The sequence below is a fragment of the Macrotis lagotis genome, chromosome 8 (assembly GCF_037893015.1).
Source record: "Macrotis lagotis isolate mMagLag1 chromosome 8, bilby.v1.9.chrom.fasta, whole genome shotgun sequence".
Lineage (NCBI taxonomy): Eukaryota > Metazoa > Chordata > Mammalia > Peramelemorphia > Peramelidae > Macrotis > Macrotis lagotis.
This window is the reverse complement of record NC_133665.1, coordinates 99,743,470-99,762,619: the sequence shown is the minus strand read 5'-3', so window position 1 is coordinate 99,762,619 and position 19,150 is coordinate 99,743,470. Positions and strand designations below refer to the sequence as shown.

The 19,150-nt window shown below is 36.5% G+C and overlaps 1 protein-coding gene across 3 annotated transcripts in view; it reads right to left on the bottom strand.

Annotated features, from left to right (window-relative positions):
* KIF9 (kinesin family member 9) overlaps positions 1-19,150 on the bottom strand; it is an 87,881-nt gene that overhangs the window by 30,869 nt on the left and 37,862 nt on the right. For all 3 annotated transcript variants that reach the window (XM_074197735.1, XM_074197738.1, XM_074197736.1), the window contains 2 exons: positions 9,835-9,918; positions 9,629-9,721 (listed from right to left, as the gene is read on the bottom strand). In XM_074197735.1, coding sequence (XP_074053836.1) covers positions 9,629-9,721; positions 9,835-9,918 — 177 coding nt within the window. The remainder of the gene's footprint in view (positions 1-9,628; positions 9,722-9,834; positions 9,919-19,150) is intronic.

Here is a 19,150-nt window from a genome sequence, read left to right as displayed (position 1 = left end):
GTTCTCTCCACTGCCACCACCCAGCTGCCCCTACCAGGTTTTTTAAAGAGCAGAAATGCAAACTTTTAGAATGCCTTATATTAATCTAAACTCTTTGGAACAGAAACCCTTAAGGTTCGTTTGTTCCTTTTCCTGGGGTCCATGGCCTTGCTACTCTAAACAAGAGAACTTTTCAGAGAGTATTTTCAATCTCAATTTTACAGATGGTCTTAGAAGCCTAAGAAAATTCATTTGGAGGTGGTAGTATTATGCAATCATAGAATTTCAGAGTTGGAAGGAACACACAATATTTTCTAACCCAACTCCCTGTTTTAAGCATAAAGGACCTCTATAATATCCCTGACAAGGGATAATTTCTATCTTTGAACAGTTTCCAGGGATGGGGTACTCTCTACCTCTTGGGACAGTTCATTCCATTTTCAAATAATAATTAATCAATGTTATTGTTAAGAAGTTGTTTTTGGGGGGCGGAGCCAAGATGGCAGTGTGAAGGCAGCATTTCTTGAGAAGTCCAACCCCACCCCCCAATACAAACAAAGGATGGCTCTAGCCAAAATTTAGTGGGGTGGAACCCACAGAAAGACTGAAAGATACATTTTCCCAGTCCAAGATAACTTAAAAGTTCCATGAGAAAGGTGTATAAGCCAAGGCACAGCCCAGCCCAGCCCAGCTCAGAAATCACCAGCAACTGCTTGAAGGGGCCGGGAGAGAGATCTGCTGCATCTGGGTGAGTGTGGGGTGAGGGAGTACGGGTTGCAGAATCTGCAGTGAAAAGTGGGAGAAAGCAGCCTGCACCCCCAAAGACAATAAGGGAAGTCTGCAGAGATTTCTCTGCTCTCCCTGGGGTAAAACTCTGCTGTTTGCCTAGACTCATATATTGCAGTTTGGGCTTCCACAGTAAGATAGCTGGATCCCTCCTTATAGGTCCAGGGCGGAGGGAAGTATGGGGGTGGGGTGCATCTACATATCAAAGCACAGACTAGAGTTGGACAAATAAAGGTCCCAGTGGGCTGTCCCAAAAAAGCAACAACCCCAAAGCCTTGGAAGTGCTGTGAATTAGTCTTGGGATGAGGAAATGAGTAAACGACAGAAAAAAAAAAAGGATCTGACCATAGAGAATTACTTTAGTCCCATGGAAGAACAAAGCATATACTCAGATGATGACAAAATCGAAGCTTCCATATCCAAAACCTCCAAGAGAAATAGAAAATGGGCTCAGAATATGGATGAGTTCAAAAAAGACTTTGAAAATCAATTAAGGGAAGTGGAGGAAAAATTGGGAGGAGAAATGAGAGCATTGCAGAAAAATCATGAAAACCAAATCAAAAGCTTGGTAAAAGATATACCAAAAAAAATACTGAAAAAAAATAATGTTAAAAACCAGTTTAGGCCTAATGGAAAAAGCAAAACAAAATGCAAATGAGAAGAATGCCTTAAAAAAACAGAATTGGCCAAATGGAAAAGGAGATAAAAAACCTCTGAAGAAAATAACTCCTTCAAATGCAAAATGGAACTAAAGGAAGCTGATGACTTTACAAGAAATCAGGAAAAAATAAAACTCTTCCAAAAAAGCCCCAAATTAATAGAAAATGTGAAATATCTCACTGGAAAAACAACCGACCTTGAAAACAGATCCAGAAGAAATAATTTAATAATTTAAATAATTTAAAAATTATTCGACTATCTGAAAGCCATGACCAGGAGACTTCATTTTTCAAGAAATAATACAGCAAAATTGCCCTGAGATCCTAGAAGCTGAGGGCAAAATAGAAATCAAGAGAATTCACTGGTCACCCCCTGAAAGGGATCATCCCCAAAAGAAAAACTTCAAGGAATATTATAGCCAAATTCCAAAACTCTCAAATCAAAGAGAAAATTCTAAAAGCTACCAGAAACAAAAAATTCCACTACCAAGGCTCCATAGTCAGGATTACACAGGATCTGGCAGCATCTACATTAAGGGCTTGTAGGGATTGGAATATGATATTCTAGAAGGCAAAAGATCTTGGTTTACAACTGAGAATCAACTACCCAGCAAAACTGAACAACCTCTTTCAGGGGAAAAGATGGACTTTCAATGATACAGGGTACTTTCAAATTTTCCTATTGGGATGACCAGAGCTGAACAGAAAGTTTGATCTCCCAAGTACAGGATTCTGGTGAACCATAGAGGGAGTGGGACTAACTATGAGGAACTTGATGATGTTGAACTGTTTGTATTCTTGCATGGGAAGAAGATATAGATAACTCATATAAACTTTTTCATTTATAAGAGCTGTTAGAAGGAGCATATATAGACAGGACATAGGAAGGAGCAAAATATAATGGTATGATATGGTAAAGGGATGGAGTCAATGAGCGATGGGGGAAAGTACTGGGAGGAAGGAAAAGGAGATGAAGAAGAAGCTGAGAGATTTCACACGAGAGTCAAGAAAAAGCTTTTTCAATGGAGTGGAGGAGGGGAAGGCAAGAGGGAATGAGTGAGCCTTCATTCTCATTGGAAATTGTTCAGGGAGGAAGTGACATACACACTTAATAGGGTGAGGAAATCTGTCTTGCCCTGGAAAAGGATGGGAGGAGGGGTGGCTGGCTAGGTGGAGCAGTGGATAAAGCACTGGCCCTGAAGTCAGGAGTACCCAGGTTCAAATCCGGTCTCAGACACTTAATAATTACTTAGCTGTGTGGCCTTGGGTAAGCCACTTAACCCCATTTGCCTTGCAAAAAAAAACTAAAAAAAAAAAAAAGAAGGGAGGAAAGGGACAGGATGAGGGAGAATGGGGGGAGGAAAGGGGGAGTAGGTGATAGAAGAGAGGGAAGATGGAGGGAGAGGGTACTCAGATGCAACACACTTTTGGACAGGTCCAGGATGAAAAGAGAGAGAGAGAGAGAGAATAGAATAAATGAGAGTGGGGCAAAACAGAGTGGATATATAGCTAGTAATAGCAACTGAGGGGAAAATATTGAAGCAACTTCTCTGGTGGACTTATGATAAAGAAAGCAACTCACCCCAGAGACAGAGCCATTGAAATCTAAACACAGACTAAAGTACATTTTTTTTCTCTCTCTCTATTCTTGAGGTTTCCCATCTTCTAGGGGGAAGGAGGGGGTTTATGTTTATGCTTATGTTTACTCTTATAACATTCAATTTACATCAATGTATGGCATGGAAACAATATAGAGACTATCAGACAGCCTTCTGTGGGGGGGGGGAGGGAAGGGAGGAAATTATAGAAGGGGGAAATTATAGAATTCAGAGCCTTGCAAAAAATGATGGGTATAGGGGCGGCTAGGTGGCGCAGTGGATAAAGCACCGGCCCTGGAGTCATAAGTACCTGGGTTCAAATCCAGTCTCAGACACTTAATAATTACCTAGCTGTGTGGCCTTGGGCAAGCCACTTAACCCCATTTGCCTTCCAAAAGCCTAAAAAAAATGATGGGTATATATTACTATTGTATATAACTGGAAAACAAATAAAATGTTAAAATGTTAAAAAATATACCTGTGCATATGGATGTTGAAAAACTTACACAACATGTATTTGGAAAAATGAAATATCAATAAAAAAAGAATTTGAAAAATGCAAAAAAGAAGTTGTTTATGGGGGCAGAGCCTTTCCTAGGATTTCTCTCCAAAATATTTCAAAAAACCTTAAAATTATGATTTTAACTAAATTTTTGAGAAACAGAAAGATCCAGCAAGGCAATTCTCCAGCCCAAAGTAACCTGGAAGACTGTGGGAAGGCTCTGTTCCAAGGGGTTGGAGGGGGCAGCTAGGATCACCATGTTAGAGCAAAGGAGTTCCAGCCTTCTGGGAACAGCCCATGGGGCACCTGGGTCTCTGGGAGCACTGGTTCCTGGCAGCAGAAGCTGTTTCCTGACCTGCCAACCCAGGGAAAACCAAGCACAACTTGGAATATATGCAGGGAAACCTCTGCCAGAGAAAACATGAAGCCTAGGCCAGTGAGGCTTTCCTCAGGGCATCCTAGGTCCCAGGAAATGGAAGCAGGCCTGTAGAGCCACCCAGTAGGGAACTCCATGGCAGCTGCTTCTGGAGCACTTGGCTCAAGTAAGGTAAGGGGATAGAGGAAGACTGTTGAGGTCTCCCATCTATACTCTAGTGCTTTGCCCATATGGTTGCAGTCTGGGACCCCCCACTATCACAGAGCAGGGATTCTCCTCACAGCTCCAGGGCAGAGGGCCTCCCCATCATCCACAGACCAAAACATATGCCAGGAGAGTAGTCAGAGCTTCTTTTAAGACCTAGGTCCTTGTGGGAGGTGTCCCAATAATACTCAAAAGCTTGGGAGCACCCCAAAACCAGGGCACAGGCTGAGTAAACAGAAAGCCACTTTGGTCCCATGGAGGCTCAAAATACACACTCAGAAGATGAGAAAGTCCTAGCTTTGTATCCAAAGCCTACAAGAATAGGAGTTGGGCTTAAACTATGGCAGAAAAGATTTTGAAAATCAAGTAAGAGATGTAGATGAAAAACTGGGAAGAGAAATGAGAGAGATCCAGGAAAAACATGAAATCCAAGTCAGCAGCTTGGTGAAGGAGATCCAAAAAAAATGCTGTAGAAAGCAACTTGTTAAAATCCAGTTTGCGTCAAATGGAAAGATCAGTTTAAAAAGTTAATGAGGGGCGGCTAGGTGGAGCAGTGGATAGAGTACTGGCCCTGAAGTCAGGAGTACCTGGGTTCAAGTGTGGCCTCAGACACTTAATAATTACCTAGCTGTGTGGCCTTGGGCAAGCCACTTAACCCCATTTGCCTTGCAAAAACCTAAAAACTTGGTTAATGAGAAGAATACCTTAAAAAAGCAGAATTGGCCAGATGGAAAAGGAGAAAAGAAAGCTCTCTGAAGAAAACAAGTCCTTCAAATGTAGAATGGAGCTAAAGGAAGCCGATGACTTTGCAGGAATCAAGATACAGTACAACAATATCAAAAGAATGAAAAACTTGAAGAAAATGTGAAATATCTCACTGAAAAAACAATTGACCTGGAAAACAGATCCAGGAGAGATCTTTTAAAAATTATTGGGCTGGGCCAGCTAGGTGGCGTAGTAGATAGAGCACCAGCCCTGGAGTCAGGTGTGTGGCCTTGGGCAAGCCACTTAACCCCATTGCCTTGCAAAAAACAAAAACAAAAACAAAAACTAAAAACTAAAAAAAAAAAAAAATTATTGGGCTACCTGAAAGTCATGATCAAGGAAAAAAGACTTGACTTCATTTTTAAAAAATTTCTACAGGAAAATTGTCCTCATATTCTAGAAGCAGAGGATAAAATAGAAATTGATAGAATCCACCAATCTCCTCCTGAAAGAGATTAAAAAAAACAACCTGAGGGAATATTGTAGCCAAGTTCCAGAACTCCCAAGTCAAAAAAGAAAATATTACAAGTAGCCAGAAGGAAACAATTCAAATATTGCAGAGCTACAGTCAGTATTACACAGGACTTAGCAACATCCACATTAAGGGCTCATAGGGCTTGGAATGTAATATTCCGGAAAGCAAAAGAGTTGGAATGCAACCGAGAATCAACTACCCAGCAAAACTGAACATCCTTTTCCAGGGGAAAAGATGGACTTTCAGTGAAACAGGGGAATTCCAAATGTTCCTGTTGAAATGACCAGAACTGAACAATTCTGTACAGGACTCAGGTGAAGCATAGAGAGGGTGGATGAGAAGGGTAAATTATGAGGGCTTTAATGATGATGAATATTGTGTATTCCTGCATGGGAAGATGATCCTATTAGTACTCATATGAACCTACTCATTTAAAAGAAACATATATGGACAAGGCACAGGAGGGAGCTGAATTTGAAGGTATAATATATTGTAAAAATGAAATCAACAGGTGAAAAGGAAGTGTACTGAGAGAAAGGGAAAGGAGAGGTAGGATAGACTAAGATATTTCATGTAAAAAAAGTCAAGAAATAATGTTTGCAATGGTATGGAAGGCGGGGAAGATTAAAAGGGAATGAGGGAACCTTCATTCTCATTAGAAATGGCTTAGAGAGGGGCGGCTAGGTATTGCAGTGGATAGAGCACTGGCCCTGGAGTCAGAAGTACCTGAGTTCAAATCCAGCCTCAAACAGTTAATAATTACCTAGCTGTGTGGCCTTGGGCAAGCCACTTAAACCTATTGCTTTGCAAAAACCTAAAAAAAAAAGAAATGACTCAGAGAGGAAACAACAGACATTTAATAGGATATTGAAATCTAGAAGAAAAAGGAGAGAAAGAGTATGGGAGAAAGGAGACGGTGAGAGGTGGGGGGATCATGGGAGAGGATAATCAGATATAATACATTTTCTTTTTTAGTTTTTGCAAGGTGGTGGGATTGGGTGGCCTGTCTGGGACCATTGGGCTGGGTGGTTGCTGGGTCTCTGGGGTGGGATGTGGTCATGGAGCCTCCTGCCCCCAGGGCCGGTGCTCTGTCTGCTGTGCCACTCAGTTGCCCCATAGCATGCATTTGAAGAGGGACAGAGTGAAAGGAGAGAGAAAATATAATAAATGGTAGTGGGGAAGAATAGATGGAGGGAATAACAATCAGCAACAGCAATTGTGGAAAAACATGGAAGTAACTTCTCTGATGGACTTATGATAAAGAATAAGATCTATCTCAGAGACAGAGCTGATAGTATCAGAACACAGATTGAAGCACATTTTTTTCCTTTTTCTTTCACTTTATTTCTCATGAGGATTTTTATTTTTATGGGGGAGGGGGATTATTTTTACTTTTACAAGACTATTTTAGAAATGTGTAAATAAATAAAAATGTTATTAAAAAAAAAGTTTTTTCTTTTATTTTGATGAAATCTCTCTCCATCCTCCATCCTCTACCCATTTGTTCTAGTTTTGCCTACAATGACCAAAAAACCTAACCCTTCTTCTATATATAATATCACTACATCTCTTTGTCTAGATAGATTCAGTTCCTTCCTCTATTCTTTATGTGGCAAGACATCAAAATATCTTCACAAATATGACTGTCCTCAAACCTTAATAGGTATGAATCAAGTGGTTACAATTTTAGAAAAATTTAAGCAAACAACCAGATATGCACACTTCATAACCAGATCAACTCCCACATAGAAAATGAGGTCTGGAAATAATTGAACATTCTGTCTTTATAAGACTGTAACCATTTGCATTGATCCTCTTCTCTCTTTATTCTGATCTGTAAGTTGGGCACCCCAGTTTATGTATTATCATTATAACAGAACTGCCAACACAAATCTACAGCTGATTCTAGAGCCTGTCTGTGACCAAAGTTCTCTTATTACTCAATCAGCTGCTGTTATTCTTGGGATAAAATTTTTTTTAAAAATTAACAAAGGGGCGGCTAGGTGGCGCAGTGGAGGCACCAGTCCTGGAGTCAGGAGTACCTGGGTTCTAATCTGGTTTCAGACACTTGATAATTACCTAGCTGTGTGGCCTTGGGCAAGCCACTTAACCCCCTTTGCCTTGTAAAAAGCTAAAAAAAAAAATCAACAAAATAACAATAAAAACATAAAAAACCCAGGGGAAAAATCACACCCAAATCCTGTATTCTTTGACAAGGCAAAATCAATAAAAAGCCCATAGGATTTCTTTGTTCTATGTCCCTCTTGAGGCTAGGCTCAAACACTGGCACTACAGACCTATAATTTTCCTCTTTTCTGGTCAGTTCATTTGAATTTTATTGGTTTTTCTCTTAATCTCTCTCTCTCTCTCTCTCTCTCTCTCTCTCTCTCTATATATATATATATATATATATATATATATATATATTTCTATGTTTCTTGGTATATTTTATATTATTATTATTATGCTTTCATGGCACTATGTTGTTGAGTCGTTTTTCAGTCATGAGTGAACTCTTTGTGACCCCATAAGAAGTTTCCTTGGCAAAAATAGTGGACTGATTTCCTTCTCCAGTTCATTTTACAGCTGAAACTGAGGCAAACAGAGCTAAGTGACTTGCCCGGGGTCACATATGGCTAATAAGTGTCTGAGGTCAGATTAAACGCACAAAGAGGAGTCTTTCTGACTCTAAGCCAGTATTCCATTCACTGAATCACCTAGCTGCCTCTAACTGCCACCATATTATTCTAGTAACTTAATAGAATAGTTTATTCAATCGTTTCCCAATTCTTGGACATCTAGGTTGTTTCCTCCTTTTTTGATCTTAAACACAAAACAGTGAATAATTTTTTACAAATAGGAGGTTCTTTTTATGATATTTTTGAAAGCGAGTTCTGGCAATGGAAGTTCTAAATCAAAAAGTATCAATTTGTGACTATTAAGATGAAATGTAAAGGGGATAAAAGATTCTATATTTTTATTTATTAAATAGAGTAAATATAATTTGGGAGAGGTGTGACTAGACAATATTTTGTGTGAAAAAATCTGAGGTTTCAAGTATATTAAAAACTAAATATAAGTCTATGGCAGCAAAAAAAAGAGCTCAACACAAATGGAATATTGAGGGAAGTCAATAGAGCAAATGCCCAGAATAAGGAGTCCAGTTTATAATTTCCTAATCATTCTACATCTGTAGGATAACTATATTTCACTATACTACCTCATTTTAGAAATAATATTGACAAGCTGGAGAATATCTGGAGGAGAATGATCAGAAGACTGGAGACTCTGTGGATCAATGAAGGAATTAGGGGTGGTTAGGGAAGAGAAAATTGGTGAGGGAGAATGGGGTAGAGGACATAGATTATAGCAGGCCTCAGGTATTTTAAGAGTTATTAAACAGAAGAAGGATTGGATTGGTTTTGATTGTGCTGAGTAGTAGTCAGAAGTTTGGGAGCTAGATCTTTACTTTATATGAAAAAATGTCTGAAAACTATTCAATAAGTAGAATGCTTAGGGTGTAGTGGGTTTCCTCAGTGGAGACCTTCAAAGCACATGGATGTTACAAAGGGCAGTTCTGCTCAGGGACTGATTAGACACGATAATCGCAGATAATCTACTACTTTTTGATTCCATTTGATGGCCCAGGCCCCACATCCACCAAAAGCAATAGCTTTTCTGTCCAAAAAATTGTAATTGAATTCAAACACAAGTTCAACAAGACTTCACTTCCATATCAGTTTCACACCCTCCATCCTTATATTTTAGGGATACCTTTATTTAATTGATCCAGCTATCTAGAATCCTGATTTCTTTCTTGCTTATGGTCATTAAAATTTATCTTATTCTCCAAACCTTAATATTATCTTCAACTTGCCCCTGACTTCTATGAAAAGCAACCTCTTTGACCCTGTTTGGTAACCTGGATATCAGACAATTATTGGATTCCATGCCTGTAGAAACTATACTCCATACCTGGAATGCTCTTTTGCTCCTACCATAATTCTATCTATTGAACTCTTTGGATTTCTTTCAAGGCCCAGTCCAGGTGCCATTCTTTCTCTGACAATGTAGAAGTTAGGAGTGGGTACAACAGCAGATCATTTCCCACAGTGGAGCCAACCAACATGTCTCTGATGTGAGTCACGCCTTCTCTTCACAACTTGCACTAGCTAACTCTGCTAACTTTCCCAGCTTTAGGCTTCTTTGCTTCCTAAAAACTCTACTGGATTTGACATTTTCAATGTTTGTTAAATGAACTAATAGTTTATCCTAGCTACTTACCCCAGTCTTCCCCAGTCTCTCAGACCCTGCCAAATCCACCAAATTAATTTTAGAAGTAATGTACTTCTCATCGGATAAGTTTCTTGAATGAGTCTGGGAAATAATTAGACAGAGGTTAGACATGTAAGAAGACTGTGATATGTTGATTAATTTTGTAAAATGGTCAACTCTCTCCATCTTCTGAGAGGTGAAGTGATATTGCATACCTCAATATATATTGTAAAAATGCAATGTGATCTAGAAGAATTTTTGTTCATTGTGTGAGAGGCTATTATCCTGTTAGTATCTCCCTGAAAATAAAGCAAAGAAATATTTTAGAATAATAAATAATAATAGCATTCAGTTCATATTTCAACTATTAATGTCATTGAGGCAGAAGGCATGCTTATTTCCTTATTAGTCTTCTGAAGGCATGATTAGTTATGTGTTGTTTTCCTTTATGTTGATCTGCTTACTGCACATTGTATCAATTCATATTTAGTATTATAAATGTAGCATCCTTCCCTGAGGCCAACAACAATTGAAGGTCAAAGAGTTAAACAGCAGGAATGCTTTTACCTAGAATATCTTCTAGTATTCTCTTGGTTTGGGATAGTGACAAATGTTCTTTCTCTTCCAAGATGAGACTTGAAGGTGACTAAGAAGGGTGACCAGATGGGAGAAGCTGGAAGTTAGCCTAGTTGGAGTCCTGTAATGAATGTTTTAATACAGGGTTGAGCACAGGTAGAGCACAAGAAGTAGTAATTCAGGAAACTGTGATAAATCCACTTACTGCTAGGGATAGCCCAGATACTGTCAGCATTGGTCAGACAGGAAATAATGGATATTTGTTGATAATTTCATCTTGTGCTCCATCCTGTGCTCACCTGGGAGGAGAGACTAACTCCACTCTTAGTTGTTTATTTTGAGGTGGAGAAAGCTACTTCTTTCCACTTTCTCCTCTTTTTAGTTGGCAAAAGAGCTATCAATATTTGGGTTTCTTGTTATGGATTTAAATTATATTAAAGTCAGATATTGAATCTATAACAGTTCTATTTATCTGAATGTATTTGGGGAGATTTGAAAAAGATTTAATTTACTGAGGTTTTATAAACCCAATTTAGATTTTTGCTATGTGATCTTGGCTGGTGGGGTTTAGAGTCAAATATTTAATGGGACTGAGAATTCATTAAGTTTTTTAAAATTTCCTAAAAAAAGAGAAAAATCCCTAAGAAGAAACACCTACTAGGCACAAGTACAGTCACAAAAGAAAGTGAATGAACTGAAGAAGGAAAGTTAGTATTTCCTTCAATTGCACCTGCCTTTTCCCCTCTGGACAGCAGAATATTAAGTTCAAAAGGAAAGTGATTTCCCAGAATGAGTGAGTTGATAAAGATGCTACATCAATACTAAGAGAACTGAGTTCTCTAGGTCTTGGTCCCAGGAGAGGAAGACTCATAGATGAGTCTGCTTCTTTTGTTCATCACAGCTATCTCATGTTTATGCAAATTTTCACTTAAGTTTATTATTTTTGTCAGTCCTCAAAGTTCAATATTTTAGTGCATTCTTTTTTAAGTATGATTTTATTTATTTTATATTATTACAATAATTGTGTTGTAAGAATAAACATAAACTCCTCTCCCCCACAGAAGATGAGAAACCTCAAGAATAGTGAGAGAGAGAGAAAAAAAATGTACTTCAGTCTATGTTCATATTCTCATGGCTATGTCTCTGGGGTGAGTTGCTTTCTTTATCATAAATCCACCAGAGAAGTTGCTTCAATATTTTCCCCACAGTTACTATTACTAGATGTACCTCCACTCTGTTTTGCCCCACTCTCATTTATTCTATTCTATCTCTCTCTCTCTCTCTCTCTCTCTCTCTCTCTCTCTCTCTCTCTCTCTCTCTCTTTCTCTCTCTCTCTCATCCTGGCCCTGCCCAAAAGTGTGTTGTATCTGAGTATCCTCTCCTACAATCTTCCCTCTCTTCTATCACATATTCCCTCCTTCTCTCCCCCCCATTCCCCCTTATCCCATTCCTGTATTCTCATTTTTCTCTAGGGTATGATAGATTTCTATACCCTATTAAGTGTGTTTGTTATTTCCACTCTGAGCCGCTTCTGTTGCGAATGAAGGCTCACTCATTCCCCCTCACCTTCCCCGTTCCAATCCATTGAAAAAGCTTTTTTTCTGGACTCCTTTGTGAAATATCTTAGCCCCTTCTTTCTCTCCTTTCTCTTCCTCCCAGCACTTTCCTTTATCACCCATTGACTCCATCTTTTTACTGTATTATACCATTATAATCAGCTCCTTCCTGTGCCTTGTCTATATATGCTCCTTCTAACAGCTCTTATAAATGAGAAAGTTCATATGAATTATCAGTATCTTTTTCCCATGCAGGAATACAAACACTTAAACATCATTAAGTTCCTCATAGTTAGTCCTTCTCATCCATTTCCTCTATGATTCACCAGACTCCTGTACTTGGAGATCAAACTTTCTGTTTAGCTCTGGTTGTTTCAATAGGAAAGTTTGAAAGTCCCCTGTTTCATTGAAAGTTCATCTTTTCCCCTGAAAGAGGATGTTCAGTTTTGCTGGTTAGTTGATTCTTGATTGTAAACCAAGATCTTTTGCCTTCTGTAATATCATATTCCAATCCCTAGGACCCCTTAAGGTAGATACTGACAGATTCTGTGTAATCTTGACTATGGAGCCTTGGTAGTTCATTTGTTTCTAGCAGCTTTTAGAATTTTCTCTTTGACTTGGGAGTTTGGGAATTTGGCTATAATTTTCCTGGAAGTTACTCTTTTGGGATTTCTTTCAGGAGATGACTGGTGAATTCCCTTAATTTCTATTTTATCCTCTGCTTCTAGGATCTCAGGGCAATTTTGCTGTATTATTTCTTGAAAAATGAAGTCTAGGCTCTTTTCCTGGTCATGACTTTCAGGTAGTCCAATAATTTTTAAGTTATTTCTTCTGGATCTGTTTTCAAGGTTGGTTGTTTTTCCAATGAGATATTTCACATTTTCTTCTAATTTTTGGCTTTTTTGGGAAAGAGTTTTATTTCTTCCTGATTTCTTGCAAAGTCATCAGCTTCCTTTAGTTCTATTCTGCATGTGAAGGAGTTATTTTCTTCAGAGAGCTTTTTTTAATCTCTTTTTCCAGATGGCCAATTTTGCTTTATAAGGCATTCTTCTCATTTGCCTTTTGTTTTGCTTTTTCCATTTGTAGATGACCACAGGCCTCCCCTCTGACCTGGAGCTGTGAGGAGGAGCCCTGCTATCTTAGTATGGAAGGCCAAACTGCAACCTGGAACTGAGTGTAGGTAAAAAGCAGAGTCCTGACCCAGGGAGAGCAGAGAGATTTCTGCAGTCTCCCCTGACTCCCTTACTGTCTGTAGGGTGCTCTAGAGGTGCAGGCTGGTTTCCCCCAATTCTCACTGCAGGTTCTGTGGCCGGTGCTCCTCACTCCACATTCATTCTGATGTAGCAGAGTTCTCTCACTGCCCTTTAAAGCTGTTCCTGGTGATCCCTGGGCTGGGCTGGGCTGGGCTGGGCTGGGCTGGGCTGCACTGTGACCGGGGCTTTTTTCCAGCTCCCAGTCCTGATGAAATAGACCTTTCCTGTGGAGCTTCTAAGTTATCTTGGACTGGGAAAATGTATCACTCAGTCTTTCTGTGGATTCTACACCTCTAATTTTGGCTACAGTCATAATTTGATGACTTTTGGAGTTTTGGGGGGAAGGAGTTCCCAGGAAATGCTGCCTTCACACCACCATCTTCTTAGTGCATTCTTATATATTAGTTTATTTAACCAGTCAAGAACTGTAAGTTCCTATTTTATTTCAAGTTCTTTGCAACAATAAAGAAAATCTGGCACATGTATCTTTGAACTTATAGTTCTTTTTGCAATTATTTTTGACATTGTGGGGTATGTGACTAGTAGATATCATTGAATTAAAAAGTACATGTACTTTAATTTCCAGTTTTCCTTCTGATTAATAACATTGCATTATTATTCCTGTCCTCTTATTGGCCCTCCAAAAATAGACATCTTTCTTTTTCATTATTTTTGCCAATCTGATGAATATGTTATAAAACCCCAGCATTGTTTAAACTGAGATTTCTCTTACTATTAATGACTTGGAACATTCTTTCATATGATTGTTAATAGCTTTTATTTCTTTTTTAGAAAACTGTTCATTTGGTTAATGATTGGGGAATAGTTCTTAACTTCATATTTACACCAATTCCCTTTATATTTTGGAAATCTGATCTTAGAGAAATGTATAGTAAAAATTTTCACAATGAGCTGTTTTTCCTCTAATTATAGCTACTTTGATTTGTTTTGCACATTTCATTTTATGTAATCATCTCTTTTGTTTAAAATAAAAATTTCTTGATATTTTTCATATCAGCAAAATTTCTCCCAGTATTTTCCTTTCTCCCAGAAAGTCACACCATAGGACAAATAATATTTTAAAGAAAAATCAGTAAAAGTGATCTATAAGTCAATTAAGTCTCAAAAGTTTACTTCCCATGAACTTTCAATCTCTACAAAGGCAGGGGATGGGGGAGATCTCATCTCTTCTGTTCTTTGTAATTTTTGCAGCACTCACTTTTGATAATTTTATGGTCATTCTTTCCATTTACACTGTTGTAGTCATTGTGTATATTGGGCTCTTTATTATTATTTTTTTAATTATTTTTTTTTAGGTTTTTACAAGGCAAACAGAGTTAGCTTGCCCAAGGCCACACAGCTAGGTAATTATTAAATGTCTGAGACCGGATTTGAACCCAGGTACTCCTGACTCCAGGGCCGGTGCTTTATCCACTATGCCACCTAGCCACCCCTATTTTTTTTAATTTTCTCCCAATCTTACATCCCCCCCCCCAATTGGGCTCTCTATTTTGATTAGTTCATTCTATATTACTTCCTGTAAATCTTTCCTTATTTCATTGTATTATCATAATTGTTATTTCATCATCAGGTCCATAATATTGAATTATATTCTTGTGCAATTTGCTTAGATGTTACTCAATTCACTTTGTTTTCAATTTTTTGCTATCACAAAAAAAGTTATTATAAATGTTTTGGTGTACATTTTGGGGACTTTTTCCTTATCAATAGTCTTGAACAATTAGCCTAATTGTGGAATCTATGAGTGAAAGCATATGGAAATTTTTATGGAAATTTTTAGTCCCTTTAACTTGTTTAATTTAAAATTGCTTTCCAACTGATTCACAGCTCAAACAAGTATGCCATCTTCCCACAACCCTTGCAACATTGACTAGTCCTATAGCCTTTGCCATCTTTGACAATTTTCAGTGTATAATATGAAAATTTACAAAAGAAGACTTGCTTTGATCTGTATTTCTTAGTATTAGCAATTTGTAGAATTTTTATACTTTTGTTAATAATTTACTATTATTTTGAGAACTGTTTATTAATATTCTTTCGAGCACTTAACTATTAGGGAATGGCTACGTGTTTGTGAGTGTGTGTTTATGTGTGTGGGGGGGTTGTGTCTAAGTTGATTGTTTATGTTTTTTGGATATGAAACTTTACCAGAGAAATCTGATATAAAAATTTCTCTATCTAATTGTCTTTCTTCTTATCACAGTTACAATATGTTGTCCAGAAACTTTTCAGTATCATGTGATAAATATTATAGCTGGTTCCCAATTAGTGCAAGCAATAAATCCTATGAAGTAGTCATACAAATTCACTCTATGGAAATTTCCAATTGCATGTAAAATATGGTCACTAGTTTCAGTCTAATATAAATATGCAATATTTTTTAAAAATTAATCTATCTGTTTATTAATGTAATAAAACAACAAAGCATAAGAAAAATTTATTTCTGGTTCAGGCTTATTACAAAGTATTATAGTAGTTGTAGAAAACAAAATTTAAAAAAATTAAAAATAAAAAATTACTGAAAATCATAGCCAAAGATAAGCCTACAGTGATATGACAAAAGGTTATCATTTAAAATATTTTAGCAGTATACCTTATACTGTCCACTTTCTTTAAATCTTTGTACAGTTGATAGATATGGAGAACTTGTTAGTGAATTTTTATGCTTATATTTTTCACACAGTGAACCAATGGTTGGATGACCTGGAACATTATCTAAAATCAGTAAAAATCTAAACATGATATTAAACATTTCAACAACTGTATTAAAATGAGTTTAAAATTAATCTTTAAAAATGAGCTTGGATTACTCATGCTTTCTTATTTAGCTACCAAAGAACTGGAAGCAATCAATGATTATAGTTTTTCAAAGTTTGAGGATTTTGAGACTGATAAACAGTTTTAATTTAAAATTACCTTCCATATTATCTGCCAGCAAATGTTAGGTAATCCTTAGATATTTTAAATATAGATTGTTTTTCCCTTAGAAATAGAAAGCCTGTTTTAACCACATTAGAAATTTGTTGATCATATAACAACCCATTTTATTCTATTGTTTTATTAAAAATATCAAGATACTTTCCATTGAGTCCGCTATATTCCAATTATTTGCTAAAGTGACAAAAGGAAACACAAAAGGAAAAAGGAGAGGGACTTGATACATGTTTTCTAGGCCTTTTAAGAAACACAGTGTTGTCCATTTGGCTACATATATGTGTATGTATAAAAAGGTGATATTGTAGATAACAGTATGGGCAGAATTCAAGAAGGAAATATCCCATAAATGTTACCATGGAAAGATTGGATGGGTCAATGAGGTTACTCAGAATGCTGTAGGTATGGTTGTAAACAAGGGCAAGATTCTAGCCAAGAGAATTAATGTGCATATTGAGCATATTAAGCAAAGATAGCTTCTTAAAGCAGGTAAAGGAAAATGATAAGAAGAATGCCAAAGAAAAAGACACTTGGGTTCAACTAAAACATCAGCCTGCTTCACCCAGAGAAAAACACTTTGTGAGAACCAATGGCAAGGAACCTGAGCTGTTGGAACCATTCTTTTATGAATCATGGCATAAACAACTAAAAAAAAAAACCCTAAAAAATATTTTATGGGTTTATGGGGGGAAAAATCAAGATATTTAGCTGCTCTATCTTTATCTACACTGGCTGCCTCTCTGATAATTCTAACACTATGCAACAGAACTTGATGTTTAAAGTGATTAAACTAATTCTTTTTTTTTTTTTTAGATTTTTGCAAGGCAAATGGGGTTAAGTGGCTTGCCCAAGGCCATACAGTTAGGTAATTATTAAGTGTCTGAGAACAGATTTGAACTCAGGTACTCCTGACTCCAGAGCCAGTGCTCTATACACTTGGCCACCTAGCCACCCCTTAAGATGACTAATTCTTACAGTAAAGATTTCTTCACTATCCACTTCATTTCTATTTTCTTTCACTGCCATAAATTTGAAGCTTTTGTCTGAATAACAGTTCTACTACAAGTAATGCATTTTTTATTGCAATCTTCAATCCATATGGTTAAATCATTTCTAGCACTGCAACACTTCTATTCCTTGTAGTTGTTTACAAAACACAAAAAGCTGATATAACTTTGCTTTTTTCTTATTATATTCCATACAATAGATTAAGGAATTCTGACATCTTGTATTTTTTTTAATTATTATGAACAATATAATTCATGCTACTTAATTACATCAAATATCCTAATGTAATTACAAGTATCTTCATTTATTGTGCTGGCAGTGTTTCCTGAAATACTGTTCTTTTGGTTCATTTTGCTAAGAGCTGTCTAAAAATTAACATAACAATTGATAATATGGTATTTAGCAGCATAACATATCCCCACAAGATATTAGATATAGATTAACAACATAGCAATGTGTTAAAACACTCACTAGATTATGTCACATTAACTGAATTTTGGCTTACATTAAATGTAACATGGGATCATTTTATAATTCACACTAAATAGAATTTTGGATTATTTGAACTTGTCTTTTTTTTTAAGTTTTTTGCAAGGCAAATGGGGTTAAATGGCTTTCCCAAGGCCACATGGCTAGGTAATTATTAAGTGTCTGAGGCCAGGGCTGGTGCTCTATCACCTAGCTAGCCACTCCCTATTTGAACTTGAACTTGTCTTAATCACAACCTAGAAGCACATATCTTATGCAGAGTTATTTGAAAGGTATAAGATCTGTTTTTCTTTAATTTTTTTTTTGCAAGGCAAATGGGGTTAAGTGGCTTGCCCAAGGCCACACAGCTAGGTAATTATTAAATGTCTGAGGCCAGACTTGAACTCAGGTTCTCCTGACTCCAAGGCCAGTGCTTTATCCACTACACCACCTAGCTGCCCTCTTAAATTTTTAATGATATAATCTTTAATATCAAAGTCATGCAATAATTAAGAGGTATTGTGGAATAAGTGAAAAGGTGTTGATCTAAATTTAAATTTCACCAGACTGCTTTCCTGAAAATTAAAAAAAAATCAAGTAGTTCTTTTCTAAATAATTTATGTTTTGCACCCATATAGTTTCAAGTTTAGAAGTGCTATTCCTCCTTTATCCTTACCTCTTTTCATTATTTCACTTATTTTTCAAAATAATTTTTCTTATTTTATTATTCTGTAAAGTCTCCTTTTGCCGATATTATAGTATAGAAGTAAAACTGTAAATTCAACTTTGGTACTATTGTTATTTCGATTATATGGTATGACCCAGTTATGAGTGCTGAATATTCCATCAGTTTTTTCAAAGCTGTTCTTTATTTTTTTAAGTACTAGTTTTTATATTTTGTGAGATTTAGTGGATTTATCCCTAAATATTTTATGCATTTCGTAGTTTTTTGGAATGAGATGTCTCTACTACTTACTTCATGGATTTGGTTATTATATGGAAATGCTATTATTTCTGAGGGCTTATTTTGTAGCCTGTAACTTTGCTAAAACTATAGTCTTAATAACTCTGCTGGTTACTTAGGCTTTTCTAAGTAAACTCAGAGAAAATTGGGAGAGTTTTATCTCTTTACATGTCTTTAAGACTTTACCATCTTTATTTCTCTTATTTAATTACTATTGTTAACATTTCCAGAACTATATTAAAAAAATGGGGAAAATGGGCACCTTTGCTTTCTTTTATTTATCTGGGATAGCTTCTAGTATATCCCTATTATATATGATGTCTTTTTCTATATACTCTTCATGATTTAAAAAAGGTTTCTGTCTATAAATTTTATAGAGTTTAAAAAAAGAATGTTATATTTTGCCAAAGGCTTTTTTTCTACATATATCAAGATAATCATATGATTTTGGTTGTATTTGTTTTTAATATGATTCATTATTTTGATTTCTTTCCTAATGTAGAAACATATATACAACTTTATCATAATGATTTCTTGGATGAATTGCTATAGTCTCTTTGGCAAGACTTTATAATTGTTGAATTAAAATTCACTAATTCTTATATCCTTTACTTTTTCCTTTTCATACATTTTTCCTATAGCTGTCTAATAAAAGAAGTTGGGTAAAATACTTTCTCAGTTTCTCGGTAATTATTACTAATTCCTCTTTAAAAATTTGAGACATTCTTTGAATCCATCAGGACCAGTCTTC